At 36.8% G+C, this 17,010-nt stretch overlaps 1 protein-coding gene across 4 annotated transcripts in view; it reads left to right on the plus strand.

The window, feature by feature from the left end:
- Positions 1–17,010, plus strand: part of FNDC3B (fibronectin type III domain containing 3B) — a 338,844-nt gene that overhangs the window by 174,083 nt on the left and 147,751 nt on the right. For all 4 annotated transcript variants that reach the window (XM_036930882.2, XM_036930884.2, XM_057499990.1 and 1 more), the window contains exon 4: positions 4,502–4,578. In XM_036930882.2, coding sequence (XP_036786777.2) covers positions 4,502–4,578 — 77 coding nt within the window. The remainder of the gene's footprint in view (positions 1–4,501; positions 4,579–17,010) is intronic.

Below are 17,010 nucleotides of genomic sequence, written 5' to 3' on the forward strand. Positions count from 1 at the left end.
TGAGATTAGGACCTGTCGTTTACTACCTTTGAACTCCTTTTAGTTCTCTTGTGGTATTAATCAGTGTTGAATGATTTTTAAAAATAGAATGTCAAGGTTCCCCAAAGTGTTTGCATAATCTCTTAGTTGGTCTTTGTGTCTTGAATCACCATGAAGAATTGGAGATTCATTATTAGACATCCACGATTCATCAGACAACCTTACATTTTGTAATTAGTCTTAGACCCATTGTAAACAGTGCAAGTGCACACATCATTTAGGCTGTTTGTTCTGATACTTATTTTTACCATCATTATCTGCTTACCTACTGGCTGTGGCCCTGTCCTTTTGACTACTTTTGCCAGCAAGAATTTCTCTTTTGGCTACTTAAAAAGGCTCAAGAGGGTCTTTTTTAGAGTTTATTAGATTTATTTATTTTTTATTAAAAGAGTCACTTTCATAGGGTTTATTAGATTTTATCATATTATTTTGCCTTTGCTTTATTTTTCTCATTATTTTCTTTAATCTTACTATGTCTTGATCTCATCCCCCCTTATATCCTTACTGAACAAGATAATATTTAATAAGATAAGACTGATGCATTGCTCCTAAGAGATATCGAAAAGAGCTGTTGGACACAAGTACCAGTTTACAGACAAGTATAATGATAAAATTCTGCTATTCAGTTGTTTACCTGTTGGTGAATACTTAGCTTATAAAAATGCCAGTTAAAATATCCAAAATTGTGACATAATTAATTATTTATAGCTGGTCTATTTCTAAGACTGATTTAAATGCTAATTTATACCTTGTATTCCTTTTCTATCACTTTCAGATTTCTAAACCTCATTTGTGCATTTACTGTAAGTCAATCTATTTAACTCTGCCCCCAGAATGAGGGAATATTTTGAATATACCATCAGACATATCAGACTTACATATATTGACATATGTAAGTTCTGGGGAATCCCTGGTAGCAGGGAGGAAGCATAGAGTTGAAGCAGAATGGCTCAGAAGCTCTCTTTGAGCACGGGTGGTCCTAAAAATACATTACTCGGCTTTCCTTTAGTCTCTTTGATATGGGAAATAAGTCCTAGGATTATTGCATGAATTATTATTGATTGACTAATTAAGCTGCTTTCCAGCCTTTCTGGTTCAAGGTTTGCTATAAGTAAATGAAAAACCAGTTCATTAACAAATGCTAGCGGACTTTTAAGATGTTAGACCATGTACTTGCATATTGCAGTTAAATTTTTTAATGACTATAATCAATCATATTTCTTGTTTGTGCCTCACATCTTGTTCAGTAAAAAAAAAAGGAATTCTTGACTGTTGAAGTCACAGCCTAAAACCTGAACTTGATCAAATTTCCCAAGGCATTTTTTTTTTCATGGAGTTGCTGGGCTCTTGCAAACATTCTACTTCCAGTTCTAGAAATTGTGCATGTGACATTTTCATCTGTCTGCGGAAGAGTTCATGTGGTCTCTAGCTGTTCATTCATTCATTAGTTTCACACACACACAAAAAAAATCTGAGAGTAGCTTGGAAGTGTGTTTATTTTGTTTTCAGATTATTTAATCTGTATATACATATATCTGTGTATACCTACTTATATGTATCAAGAGTGTTTAATTAAAGGGGGTTCCAGATCCCTTAAGAGATTAAATTTTTTTGCAAAAGTTTAATAGTTCAATGATTTCCCAATACAGTCAAGAGACGAAGTTGATTTGAAAAGATTATGTGGTCCCCCGCTTCCTATATATCTAAAGTTGCTGGTTTGAACAGGAAGAGAAACATTTTTCTCCATATTCTAAGGGCTATATCATGTAAGTCTTGTGTGTCATGAGGTTACTAATTAAAAAATCAAGAAGAACCAAGTAGTCCTAGAAGCATAGGAAGGGAAGCTTGTATTTTAATTCGGAAAGGATTATAATACACCAGGAGGTTTCTCAAACACCAGCATTTGAGCAGAGACCGTGAACTCACTCTGATTGGGAGGTAAATATTGAGAGGAACAATAACTTTTCTCATACCACCATTGTGAATTCAACTTTATTTTGCTAACTTTTAAACTTCTGAATGCGTATGGATATAATGGTCTATTTCAGAAAGGATAGGAACCTTGTGGTTCCGAGGCACAGCTGAGCTTCAGGAGCCATTCCTGCACGTTTCTCACCGCCCTTTGAAAGACTGATGACAGTGACTAGAGGGAGGAGGACAGACATGCTGAAGCCATTTAGCTGCTTCTGAAATCAAGGCTGTGAAGAAAACATTTTCTGGCTGTAAATCACTTGTCCTACATTCTCTAAAGCAGTTTATACAAATGACTTTAGCAGTTTTAGGGTCATTCCTGGGGTTAAGAGACTGTTTGCTTGGTATATAGTTTGGTGATTAAAAAGCAGTACTTTATTGAGGTAGGAACATTTCTGTTCACGCTTTGTGCTGTGAAATATTTAGTATTTATCTGATGAGGAAAGTCTGCCACTTAAGTCAGTATTGTGCACAGTGTATACTTACTGATTTTATGTGTCACATATCCTACTTAAAAAAATTAGTACTTTAAATGCAATTGTAACAAAAAAACTCCAAAACTAAAAAGCTGTGAACAAAATTTTTAAAAATTGTGAAGATCGCTAACGTTTTGATGAGGGATTATCGAGCCATACCCTGCTTTAAATGCTTTGCCTGTATTACAGAATTTAATCTTTAAGCCCAACCCTGTGAGGTAGGAATTACTGTTCTCACTTTAAACTGGAGCAGTGAAGCTCAGAACATCTAAGGGAGTTTGTTCAAGGTCACACAACCAGAATGAATAGTGAGCTGGGGAATGAAACCAAGCAGAGGCCATGTTTTGAATGCCTGCTTATAGAGCCCAATGCTCTGACCCTGGGATTTCACAGGCTCACACTCAGGCCGAAATAGTTGTCTATGATCTTTTTTTTTTTTTTTTTTAGCTAGTCAGTTCAAATACAAATATTTAGCAGATATGTAAATGTCTTGGTGGCTATGGCAAAAATGCTGAAGTTGAAGAGATGGACTTAGGTAGTGATTTGGAAGGTGAAAGTGCCGTCAGTTATTGGTGGATCTATTAGTTTAAATCATACTTAAAAATAGAATGAGTTCATGCAATTATCCATGCTTATGCCATGGTTGTCTTTTGCTTTAAATTGTTGCCAGTGTATTAGCGTGTGAGAGACCCCTGGGGTGTGCTACCTGCTTAGAGATTATGCAGTAGTTGAATGCTTTGGTATATTGTCCATGAAGTTGCAGTGACTCTAGTCATATAGAATGTTATGAACATTAGCATCTCCTCTGCCCTGCTTCCTATACTTCTTTCCTATACTTAAATACTTTTTGACGGGCACCCCAGCACCCCTGTCCCTCCACATTTCCACTGGTCCTCTCCTGTTAAGGATCTATAACACTGGATTGTACTGTGAAGTGAAAGGTGCATTATGCTTACGTGTAAATGCAGCACTGGGTGGCAGAATATGTTTTGTTTTCCCAAGAAAAGTGTTGTATTTTTCTTGGTTTTTGTTACAGCCGAGCAATTTTCATTGCCGGCAGCACAACACACATTAAGAGAAAGCAAATAAACAACACACAGCACTTGGAGCCAGGAAGTCGCATCTCAGGCAAGAAACACAGGTTTGAATTGACATTTGGGAGGTGGGTTTCTAGTTGCCACACTGAAAACCAGTAACTGTGAGGTTCTTGCACTTCTAGGGAAACTAATTATAGGATGTTGAGAAGGGTGTCAGAAGTTGATTCTAATGTTATGACAATCAGTTCCTTTGTCATTGAATATTACCTCAAACTTTGTCTTAAGTGAAGGAGTGTTGTCTTGCCATTCATTGTTTGCTTTAGACATGTGATTTACATAATTTGACTTTAATATTTTGAAACTAACCTCGTATTAATCAACTGCTTTATTTTGACATAATACAAGTAAGTTTGGCATGAGTAATTCCTATTAGTGTCTAGCTTTAAAATGCTACCTATTTTTCTCCCTGCCTTATAATATAGCAAATTAAGTTGATTTGGAATATTTTTTTAAAGGTTTCTTCCATTTCATATTAATGGCCTCTTAAGTAACTTATTGAAAATAATAAGATGAAAATAATAAAACCAGAAGAGAAAAAATCATTTTAAAAAGTATTTGTTTAAGCATTTATTAATAATGTTTTCTTTCAAAAGCAAAAAAAGTTTTTGACCTACTTTGTTAGGCTACTTCTAACTGAGCAGCTTTGGTTTGTGGAACTTGAGGCTTTGCGAATCATTAATATTTTTAAAGCTCATGGGTTTTTTTTTTTGTTTTCTTTTTCCTCTTGACTTACATAGATGGAGGATTTCTTTTCATCCATGATTTCAGGTCTTAAGGCATGATGCACCACTTACTGAAGAGAAAATAGTCAAATTGATTAATTCTCTTTAGTTTTGATAATATTTTTTAAATGCCAGTGATTATTTTGAATAATGTCTATTTCTTCAACTGTTAATATCTTACTCTTACCGGTTTTAGGACCTGCTGAAGTTCCTATGATGTCACCCAATGGATCCATTCCTCCTATCCATGTGCCTCCAGGTTATATCTCACAGGTAAAGCGTTTGGCGGCTTCTCCACTCCCCACGGGCACTATGACAGCACTGTGTTGCAGCTTCAATAACTTATTCGAAGATTAATTCAGTTAGGATAATGCTGGGGTTGTCATCACTTTTGTGGCACCGCATGGCCCTTTCTGAGTCTTGTCACTTGACGTGCCAAAGTCAGAGGGAGGGAAACACAGCAAGGTCATTAGGCTGTCCTCAGCCAAGGTGGTTTTCACACTTGACCATTTGATTCTGATGCCTTCATGGATTCTGCTGCCTTAAGAGATTTGCTTTCATCTGTACCAGTTTGTCAGGGGAAAAAAATTGCAGACGTAATTAGTGAAAATATCAAAGGAGCCATTGTTAACTAGGGCCTGCCCTTTGTTATGGGAGTCCCATTTCTTCATAACGTGGCACAACCTGGGCTTGGTGGTTTACTGAGTTTGATGTGAGAACTTGCTGTTTGTACTTTTTATTTCTCTGAAATTTGATTTTCTCTTAAGTAAAATAGCAATCACAATTAAAAAAGCAATAACAGTTTATTTCAGAGGTATGTTGGAAGGATTTTTTAAAAAGTTAAAGGATAAGATTACACTCCTGTACTTGGTTTCTTTAAGTATAGATATCTGTGTCCACTCTAGCTTTTGTCCTAGGCTGAGTGTGGTATGAATGCCTCCCTGATTCTCCCTGCGCAACTGCTTTTCCAAATGCCTACCCAACCAACTCTTTTTCTCTTTGCCTCTTTTGCTGTTTTTTTTTTTTTTTTTCTGATTATAAGAGCATTCTCTACTCACTGGGAAAAAAATCAGAAAAATAGAAGAGTATAAAAAACATAATATTTATAATTTTACTACCCACAGAAGACAATCATTATGTTAATGATTTTTGGATTATATCCTTCTAGATTTTTTTTTCTTTCTATTCTTTCACTCTCTGCCTGCTTTTAAAGTTATTTAAAAAACTGTCATTTTCAGTTTTTAATAATTTTGCTAGGGTGAAAAAAACTGGCAGCTACATAGGAAAATTGCTGAAGTTCAGGCAGGAATCAAAGATTTATCCTTCTCTGATGTAAAAATTTACCCATTTCTTCACTGTCTAAGCCATACAACAGCCACTGTAATTTCATTTTTTCCATTCTTGCTTTTATGTGAGCAAATTTGACATCTTTTTCTTTTGAGTAGCCAAAATGTTGGCCAGTCTTCCCCCTATTACAAATAAACAACTTTCTTTATACAAGTCTTTGTAAACAAGAATCAGTGGAAGGAGAAAAGTGTTCAGAGCAGGCCCTTGCAGCCAGGACACGCGATGATGGATAACATTCACGTCACCAGCCAATTAACTGAAGAGAACGAGGAATGTAGAGTTGCATTAGGTCTCCTCATTTATTTTGAGGAAGTGTTTCATTCCATTGAACAGAGTACAGTTCTCACCATTGTGATGGTAGAAATAACACCTCCTTTTATGCTTAAGGTCCATTTAAGGAATACCATTTAAAAGTTGAACATTCTAGAGAGAAGCTGCAGTGTGCTTTTTCTTGCTAGTGACACTGCTGTGATTTTACTAACTACAAAACATTTATTGGGAGTCCTAGGAAAAAATGGAGAATTTTAGACCATGGTATATTCCTGATTCTGAAAAACTTCTATAGAAAATCAAGCAGAAAGAGTGAAAGAGCTTATAAACTCACTTGTATAAAACTAGAGATGGAAGCATAGTGAAACACTTTATCAACTGAGAATTATGGCAGACAGTGCTGGGGGATTTTGGAAAATAGTAAAAAATGGAGTAATTTGAATTTTGAATTGAAAAAGAGAAAGAAGCAGTCTATAAGGCATATATTTAACTCTGTTTAGATTGGACTCCCTGATCAGAAGATGGGCCCAGAGTTAAATGACTTCCAGTTAGTAACACTCTATCATTAATGATATTTGACAGTGAAATGTCTGAGTAAAATATTTGGTTAATATGAAGAAAATTGAGAAAGCTATAATAGATTGAATGCATACAACATCTTCTTTAAGGCTGGAAGTACGCACACTTTAAAGAAATGAGGGTGGAACCAAGTATAAAATATCTTAGAAGACATGTCATCACCAAGAATCTAAAGAGCAAAATACATTGTCATGCAGGTGTGGAAGGAAAGAAATACATCACGCAAACATGCACACACAGACACACACACACACACACCACCACCACCACCACCACCACCACCCCCTTGTGGCTAGATGTGTGTGAGAAATGCCCAATCCTAGTCTGTCGCTATGTGAGTCAATTCTACTTCTTATCCCTACAGTCCTTTTCCTCATAGATGTGGCTTCCTTGTTCAGACCTAGATTTCAGAGTACATCTCAGAGTAGTAAAGTTCTCTGGTGTGGTATGTGGACCCTTCATAATCAACCCTGCTCTCCTTTACATGTTGCCCCACATTGCTACCATCTTAAACTTCTGTCTTCTGGATACACCTGACCTTTTTTCAACTACATACTTTTGTGCCCATTATTTCCCTCTTCTTGGAATATTCTAAAGTCCCTCTTTGTCTGAAAGTTCTATCATTTTTCTCATTCAAACATCCCTCCTCACCGTGACCCTTTCAGAACCTCTAACCCAGAAATGGTGACTGTCCCTCCCCCCACCCCATCCCCCAGCATTTTTGGCATTTTGTCTGCATCTCTGTCATGAAATACATTTTATAACCAGCCCCAAGAACACTCAGTGCCTCATTGGGATTATATCTGGGAATCTAGAATACTGCTTGATACATATTAAGTACTTGATAAGTGTTGTTAAATGTAAGTGATTGGCCGAACTGAAATACACAAATATAGAAGAGATTCAAAGATTTGTTTCAAAAATTGGCAGGCTCAAGTAGAGTACTAAAAACACCTGATAGGTAGAAAGTTAACAAGATCAGAGATGTATACCTGCAAAGAATGAAATGCTCTGAATATGGATATAAGAGGTAATGCCCCAACAATTAAGTAGAGGAAAGAATGGTTCTCTTGAGCAAATAGTGCTGTGACAACTGGATATCCAAATGCAAAAGAATGCTGTTGGACCTCTACTTCACACCATATACAAAAAGTAGCTGACAATGGTGGATTATAGACATACATAAAAGCTATGACTGTATAACTTGAGCAAAATTTTGTAACCTTGGATTAGTCAATGGATTCTTAGATGTGACACCAAAAGCACAAACAGCAATAGAAAAAAATAGATAAATTTGACTTCATACAAATTAAAACCTATTGTGCTTCAAAGGATACCCTTAACAAAATGAAAAAAAAAAACAAACTCATATTTTGGGAGAAATTATTGGCAAATCATGTATTTCAGAAGGGATTTGTATCTAGAATAAAAACATCTTACAACTCAAGAGTAAAAAGACAGTCCAATTTAAACAGACAAAGGATCAGAATAGGTATTTCTCTAAAGAAGATGTACAAATGGCCAATTAACACATGAAAAGATGTTGTACATCATTAACCATCAGGAAATGCAGTATACTTCAAAACCACACTGTAGTATACTTCACACACACTTGGATGGCTGTAAAAAAAGATAATAAAAAGTGTTGGCAAGTATATGGGAAAGTTGAAGCCCTCATATACTGCACGTGAAAATGTAAAATGGTACAGCTGCTTTGAAAAGCAGTCTGGCATTTCCTCAAATGGTTAAACATAGGGTTACCATGTGGCTCGCTATTGCACTCCTAGATATATACCCTTGAGGAAAGAAAATAGATGACCACACAGCTTGTACATGAGTTTACACAGCAGCATTTTTATAATAGCCCCAAAGTGGAAACAATGCCCTTCAGCTTATGAATGGTTGAACATCAGTTGTGGTATATCCATACAATGAACTATTATTCCACTCATAAGAAGGAATGAGGTACTGATATATGCTAAAATGTGGATTAACTTTGAAAATACTGTGCTAAGTGAAAGAAGCCAGAAACAAAGCCATATACGGTATTATTCCATTTCTATAGGTAAATCCATAGACACTGAAAAAAGATTAGTTATTTCCAGAGATTGGGAGAGAGAGTATTGGGGAGTAACTCCTAACAGGTATGGTATTTATTTTGGGATGATGAAAATGTTCTAGAATTAAATAGTGATGATGGTCACTTAACTGTATGAATATACTAAAAACCACTGAATTGGATGCTTCAAAAGGATAGATTTTATGATATGTAAATTATATCTCGATAAAGCTGTTAAAAGAGATGGGGGAAGGGAGGATAGTGACTAGTCCTGATCAGCAAACAGTGGTGCAGCTGGGAAAAATGGCCCAGCTTGTCTTGGTGCAACTGGTGATGGTGGTAGTAACTCCTGTGTATGCTAGGTACTGTGTTACATGCTTTATTTATGTCTCTAGTTTTCACCATCCCAACTTTATATATGTGGAAGCTGAAACCCTGAGTAGAACCACAATTGCCAGTTAGGCATTTCTGATTTTACTGACCTATTTTCCTCTATGATGTGATCTCAAAGTCAGTGATGGAGCCTGCCTTGATGGACATATTTGCTTTAAGTTAGATTATTTTGTGACATTGTGAATGTGGATATATGGTGTGCCTACACATGCATCTCCGATATTAAAACACCAGGCACTCACATATGAGATGGTCCATTATTGTTAGAAAATTGAAAAGGGAGGCAAGTGAATGATTAAAGAATTTACATTAGTAAACCTAAACTGAGTCAATGGAGAACATCTTGATTATTGCGTTCATTACATAATTTAGTAGCTGAAAGTGCTTTAAAGATAAATGGATCAAATTGACAAAATGTAAATGTCAGTAATAAGCAAATGATCTTATAGTAAAACGAACATCTAGAGTTGAAAATAACTGTGTTCTGCTCTGAGGTCCCATCAGTAGCACAGTCTGTGTTCTTAGCTTGAGGCCTGAACCCAGGGGCCTTAGAGGGAGTGTGGACACAGAGGAGAACAGTGGGATCTTGTCATTTCAACTCGGTGGTCTCTGATACAGTAGGTTTTTGTGTGTTTTAGGGTGTGTGTGTGTACTTTACTTTTGATGGGAGGTTTGAGGGAAAAGTAACCCGACCTTTTCAACTTAAGGGAAAATAAAGACTAAGATTTCTTCCCCCCAGCAATAAGAAAGTAGATTTAGGTGAGAGCAAAGTTAGTCTCATCACCATCATTTCCATATGTAAAAATATGTATAAGTATGGTTAGGATGAAACTATGGGAAAACAGGGCAAGTACTACAGTTGGGAAGAACATGAGACTTTAGTTGGAGAGGCCTGTTTTCAAATTCCACCCTGACTGCATCCCATGTAACTTTTACAAAATCTTTTGCCACATATATAAAATACCTCCCTGATGTGGTAGGTGAAGAATTAAGAGAAATGCTTCTGAGGTGTGTAGTCCACAATGGGCATTCAATAAGTGGTGGCTATTAGAGTGAAGAAGACTGTTAGAACAATTTCAATGAAAGTTTGGCAGACTCTGCCTTCCTAAACACATACTGAGGTCGTGCAGTATGAAGCAGGTTTTTCCTTCATCATATACTGGCCATGGTTTCTCTCTTTCTCTCTCTTTCTTTTTTAACTTTATCATTAACTTTCTGAATAAATTATATATCAAAATTTTTTAAGCAGGTGACTTGAGTTCTATTTTCCATGCTTCCATAGTAATTTATGAAGCATCTTTCAAATGTTAGAGGAAAAACTTCATGTAGACTCACAAGATTTAAAAAGCATATGAAAAGAAAAAGTGAAACATCCAAGTTACTGTTGTTTGTTTTTCCAGATTAATTGGTGTAACCAAAACCTTCAAAAGGTAGTGAAGATAAGTGTTTTTGTTGTTATAGTACAAGTATACACTTCACCTCATTTCACTGTTGTTAAGGATTAATGGGTCAGCACCTGTTGAAATTATGTGTATTTTATTTCCCTTGATCAAGGAAAGACAAGAAATCTGTCGGAAAAGTGCATTTAAATTTTAGTTTGGTTGTTCTCCAGAGGGGACTGTTTCAAGAGTTGGTCATAAATCAGAGCCCCCTGTGGAAAAATAATAGGGCCCGATAGGTGGTAGCCATAGAATGCTATAACATTAGCCTCAGTTTCTTTCCTTTAGTATTACAGGCTGGGGGTAAACCAATGCCGTGTTTCACCTTCAGTGCTGTGCAAATGATAAATACAAAGGAGATTGCCCTGTGCCCCAACAGTCTGAGAATCAGACCTGTTTGGTAGCCAATAATAAGAATAGAAATATCTCAGGAGACTATGTTCTTTGGAGGAATAGATTTTTCCATAGAAGTTAGGCAAGTGTTCCACAATGAACAGAATGTGTGCACGGGGGTTGGGAGTTTGTGGAAAAGAGCAGAGAACTTAGGTGTTCATTCTGTTTTACTTTCCATTATTAGAAGATTTGCAGCAAATTTATTTTTTCATTTATGGCTTATCTTGTCTGAAGAATGATTACAGACAGGGTTGGTGATGCTAAATTAAAGAAATGTCCCAAGGATGTGCCCTCCCTTCAAAGCACTGTGCATGTTTCCTCTTTTGAGCTTTGTCTCTGTCTCCCTGCTCTGCATTTTCTCCTGGATTTCTTTCCTTTGTCTCTGAGATCCTGGCATTGTGGCATAATGGAGCACAGGATTGGCAGGAAGAAACATTAGCCCAGTGGGGTTCTCTGTTCAACTCCCTGTGTGATTTTAAGAATATTTTCAAGTTATTTATTTGGGTGTTCTGGTTGTTTATTAACTTGATCATTGTTGGTCTTCCTCCTTTTATGCATTTAATCTCCACAAGGCCAGTGATCCTTTGTCCTATTCTTCACTGGATCTCCAGTTCCTTGAAAGATGCCCAGCACATAATAGACATTTATCAAAATTTGGCTAGCTGGCGTTATTTTATCTGTGGAGGAAGGAGAGGAAGGAAAGCATACGGGCATCTCTGAGGTTTTTTTAATCCAAAATAGATGATTCTCCTCTACTGTTTATATTGTTCTTTAAAAAGAAGACCCAAATGAGAATATAGGTAAGTTTCCATAAGAGTCACTGTCAAAACAGTGTGGCACATGCTTTTGGTATTTAACATTCTATTGACTAGAATGCTATTATTCACCTATAGAAAAATGATAGTTGATTTTCATAATAGCAATATTGAGACAGTGTTACATCTCAATGACTTTTGAATCATTAATAAGGATTAAATTATGCATATTACATTGTATCTTCTTACACACGTAGTATTTCTGAATAACCCATAGTTGTAATATGTAACAGCTTTTCTTAGAAAAACACCTTTGCCCAACTTGGGTACAAAACTTTACCAAGGTTAGGTGGATTTTATATTCCTACACACTCTTTGAAACCCATCATGTTTAAAAACCTGGACTTACATAATAATAGAGTTATTTTGCTCTGTGACAAATGTGATCTCAGTATCATCAGATGGATTCTTAGCCCTTTCTTGTTCCATGGAACCCATTAGGATAGCATTTTTAAATGTAAAGTACAAAATTCATAGACACAGTCTAGAACAGTCTGCCTATGATTTCCTGGGCATAAGTGTGTCTGAGAAGCTGGACTGAAGAGGTGTGATTGGCCATCTCTTCTGTTCTGATCAGTGGAGAGGTCAGCTCTCTAAGCAGGAGTCTCTCTGTCCCCCCGGGATCCTCCCGTTGCAGCAGCTGAGGTGTGGTGAGAGGAGCTGGAGACAGCAGAGGGCCCAGCCTTGGTGCTGCAGGTCATAAGATGGTATGTCAAACCATGTTGGGCTTCCTTCTTAATTTGAAAGGTCTTAAATTATTGCCAGTGTCACCTCCACTGTAGGCCCTGTTTCTCTGTGAAGAGAAATGAGATTCAGAAGTCATGTTCGGTGTTTTCAACCACAGTTAAAATCAGTAAATTTTAAAAGACAGAAACATCAGGAGAAATTGGGAAATATATTACATTCTGTCACCATTTTTAAGTCAAGTAACTTAACTTCATCTATAAATGGATAAAATAGAATGACTACTTGTTCCTACAACTCTTTGGTTGCTCTCCGAATATTCCTTTTTTCCCTCCAGTTTTTGCTCTCTTCTCATGATACATGGGTGATGGTGGTGGGAGTTGTCATCCATAGTAGCAAAAAGGGGATGGGCAGGGAAAGTACAGTCCTTATGTGTCAAATCTCTCCCCTCGGTGAAGAACAAACTTGCCGTTCCTTTTTTATCATTCATTTTTATCATTCTGTATTAGAAGATACAGAGTGAGGAGTTACTGCAGAAAGGAAAGATAAAAGCTAATGCTTTTGTAGTCCTGGTTGGTGATGAATAAAGTAAAACCACTCAGCTGCATTTGGGATTGAAGTATAACTTACATTGGAAATGTACAATTTTTCTGTGTCCTTCGTTTGGCAAAATTACATTTATTAGAACCAGGAATGCCAAATCTAAAATTAACTGGGTTTAGATCATCTGAAATTTTAGAGTAGTATATCAGGTATTTTAATTATGGGAGAAAAAAATTTTGATAATGTGTTAATAACTCATTAAATCTAAGCAGATGAACTCTTCTTTTTTTTTTTCTTTGCTTGCTTGCTTGTTTGCTTGCTTTTTCATTCTGCCAACATTTACTAAAAGCCTCCTGTGTGTCAAGGTACCCTTGAAGAAGACTAGCGCCGAGTAGCAGACGATGATCTTTGATCTATGCTGCAAGCCGGGGGTCTGGTGGAGCGGCTAGCACCAGTCTGGCTGGGAGGAGCCTGAACTGTTTGCCTGCCCACCCCTCTATTCATGCAGCTGAGTCTTTAAAAAAAACATTTATTGAGGTACATAAAAAAATGCACAAATATTAATATACAGGTTAATGAATTTTGACATGTGTGTACACTCATGTAACCACCACCCAGATCAAGATATTGAACATTCTTACCAATTTTTTTCCACCTTAACCTATGTCACCCATCCCTCCAGCCTCCCCTGCTTTGGCAACCACTGGTCTGTCCATGCAACTGTTTTGTATTGCCTGGACTTTTCTTCTCTTGTTCACTGCTTACATACTCAGTTTTAGCTGAGACTTCTTCCCTTCCCGGAATGGCCTGAGAGCCCGCTTTAAGTGTGCTGGCAGCAGTTAGGAGTTGAGCTTGAGCCCGACTTTCACAAACTCATTTGGTCCCAGTTTTCTGCGTGCAGGCAGCTCACTCAGTGTTCCCTGCCACAGCAGCAAGCTGGCTGCCAGGCCCTGCACGCTGCCTGCACGTGCGGGTTCCTGTGCCTACATGCAGTCTGCTCTGCCTGCTTGCTGGGTCATCCCCAGCCATCCGGGGCGGCCTGCTAAAATTTTTGTTTTTCCTTCTCCCATTTAAACTCTTTTGATTCTTGTCACTTGCAACCCAGAAGAAGTAGAAGGAGAGAATTTTAGGAACTGAGGAGTTTATTAAAATTCCTGTGGAACATTTCAGTTTAGTAAGGGAACCACCTTCTCTGCTAGCTATGAGAAAAAAACACTCAAAATATAAGTGTTTTTATTAGATCCATCTTAGTTCTTGGACTCAAGATTGTTCCTTCCCTTTTCCCATAGCTCTCTGACCTTGGGCAAATTAACTTAACTTCCCTGAACTTCATTTTTCTTCTCTCTAAAATGGGTCTAACCATGTATGCCTCAAAGTATTGCTGGGAGGATTTCATGTGATGGTAATATTAATAGTAGTAATCATAAGGTAAGATTTTTCTATTATGTGTCAGTTATTGTTTTGGGATCTTAGCGTGTTGTCTTATTTTAGGTAGAGGGTATTAAAGCAGAGCAGCAAGTATTCAATAAATACTGATTGTATCTTGAATCTTTTCACATCAGTTAATCCTATTTCTTATTCCAGTTATCCTATTTCTTATAGTTCATTACTTACATATTTATTTTTAGCATATCTAACTTCTGTATAATTCACCACTTAATGAAAACTTTGGAATACAGATCAGAATGAAAATCTGGTTCTATAGCTGAACTAAGTGTAAGTTTTACCTGTGCTGTACCCTGGTTTCCTCATGTACAACAGGGATGCTGATGTCCAATTCTCCAGCAGTCAAGAAAGTTAAATGAGGTAACCCCTGTCAGGCAGCTGGCAGAGCACAGGCACGGGCTGTGAGGTTCTCTCTCATCTCTCTCCCCGCACCACTCCCAGTAGCACTCCCTCTTGCTCTGGCTGGCCTCCAGGCTATTTCATTTTGTTTTAATGATTCTTTTGGTCATACATCTGAGGACACTACTGCAAGACAAAGATTCTCTCTGTTTAACCTTTTGTGTAGCATCTCATCCTTTTGTCTAGGCCACAGAGTAGCAAGTGTAAGAGGCATATAGAAGTTTCTCAGGAAATACTTACTGAGCAGGATTAAAAGACTCAGGAATCAAACTAGCTGCTGTTTGCCATCAGGCTGACTTTCTTTCTTAGCCTGAGGAAGGTGGCTGTGTGTTCATGGAAGGTAAATGCATTACTTTTTAAAGAGACATTTTTTAAGCAGACAAGGCTGGTAGAACTTAAGGAAAAGGTAAATAACTTGGCAGATTCTGATGGGCGGTGTATCAGTTTCCTAGGGGTGCCACAGACCAGATGGCTTAAACAACAAATTATTTCCTTCTAATTCTGGATGCGACAACTTTAGTTTATTCTAAGGACTCTCTCCTGGGCTTGTAGATGGCTGTCTTCCTTTTGTGTATTCACATGGTCTTCACTCTGCATGTCTGTGTCCGAATTTCATCATCTTATGAAAATAACAGCCATATTGGATTTGGGCCACACATACGACCTTTTACCATAATTACCCCTTTAAAGGCTCTGTCTCCATGTACAGTCACATACTGAGTACTAGAGGTTAGGACTTCCAACATATGAATTGGAGAGGAGTGTGGGGGTGTTGACATTCCATTTAGCCTGTAACAGGTGGCAACCTGTGAGCTTAGCAAGAAAATATGCTTCTCCAAGAAAATATGAGTGACTGTTCTGTTGAGTCAGTGCTAGATAAAAGTTTAGATGATTTTATTTGTTGTGATTTCTGAAAAAACAAAACAAATATTTCTAAACAGCACTTACTAAGACTTAGCCTGACTTTTCTCTTTATATTATTTTTAGTCTATGTAGATAAATCTTACTGTTTAGCATCTACTTTTTTCCCACTTTTGAGTATCATGCTTAGCTCATAGAATGTGTCAGGAAATAAATGTTGAATTGAGTACAGGGGATTTGTCTGCCTCTGGACATTGTCACAATTTCATTCACCCCAAAAGGAAATGAAACTTTTCCATGGTCATTTGTGAAGACTGAAGGCACATTTTATTGCCTCAGGATTTTTGGGCTTATTAACTCTTTCTAATGTCTAAATTCTGTTGCAGTAATACATTTCTTTATCAACCATATTTTTTAAAAACAGTTATTGCCACCATATCCTGAGTTGCTTATTATTTTGTACATTATTATTGCTTCAGACCTTCTTATTCTTTGGGGGAACATAGGCATGATTTCCTTAGATACATCAAAACTGAATTGATAATTGCATATGCTGCAATTTGTGTTATAGAAGAAAAATAAAATATTCACATACTTTTTTATTTTTATTTTGGTTTCTGATTTCTGAATTAATAATCCATAAAAATATTTTTTATAATAAGGTAGGCCTTGGTTGCTAAGGAAGCTGGTTTCTGAAAGTGTCCCAAATCACATGTATGTGCAAATAGGTCTTTCACAAATACCACAGAAGAAGTTAATTAAAAATGGGGCTGTCAAATGATTTTCATATATGCAAGCAATTTGTAGTTTCAAAAAAGGTACTTAGTTTTCTAAGTAGAGACATTTTTTGGAAGGGTAATTTATACTTTACATTTATTATTTTAAAGAGTGATAATACATATTAAAAAATATAGTAATAAAAAGATAATGTTTCAGCCTTGTACTCTTATTTTTGTTTTTCTTTTTCCCTTGAGTAGAATCTGTCTTAATCTTTGTTAGTACTTTTTATCCAACTTATTTTTTTTAAGTGCTTTGTTTTAACAAGTTGGAAATATAAAATGAAAATAATTTCTTTTCATTATAACTACTCCTGTTTATACAAACCCAGAGTTGTTCTCCGTAGTTACTGAGAGCCCTGTTCTTGTTTACTACACTGGCCAAGGCTATGTGGCTTTTTGACCATTAGACATTTTTATAAGTGACTGAAATAATGAAGGTAAATTTCAAGAAAACAAATACTTTGCTTCCATGGTGGACCTTAATGGTGTCCAGTACAGTACTGAATGAAGGTTCCATGAAAAATAAACTTCTGGAACATGCCATGCTTTTTTATTAATAGCTAGTGCAGAGTGGGGGGAAAGAAGACACTGTATACATACATAGAATAATATACATTTAGATGAGATAGTAGGAAAAATTCATATTTAAATTAAAATTGTACAGTGTTTGCTACCAAATATCAAATTTGTGCTCTGTC

Source organism: Manis pentadactyla, chromosome 1 (assembly GCF_030020395.1).
Source record: "Manis pentadactyla isolate mManPen7 chromosome 1, mManPen7.hap1, whole genome shotgun sequence".
Taxonomy (NCBI): Eukaryota; Metazoa; Chordata; class Mammalia; order Pholidota; family Manidae; genus Manis; species Manis pentadactyla.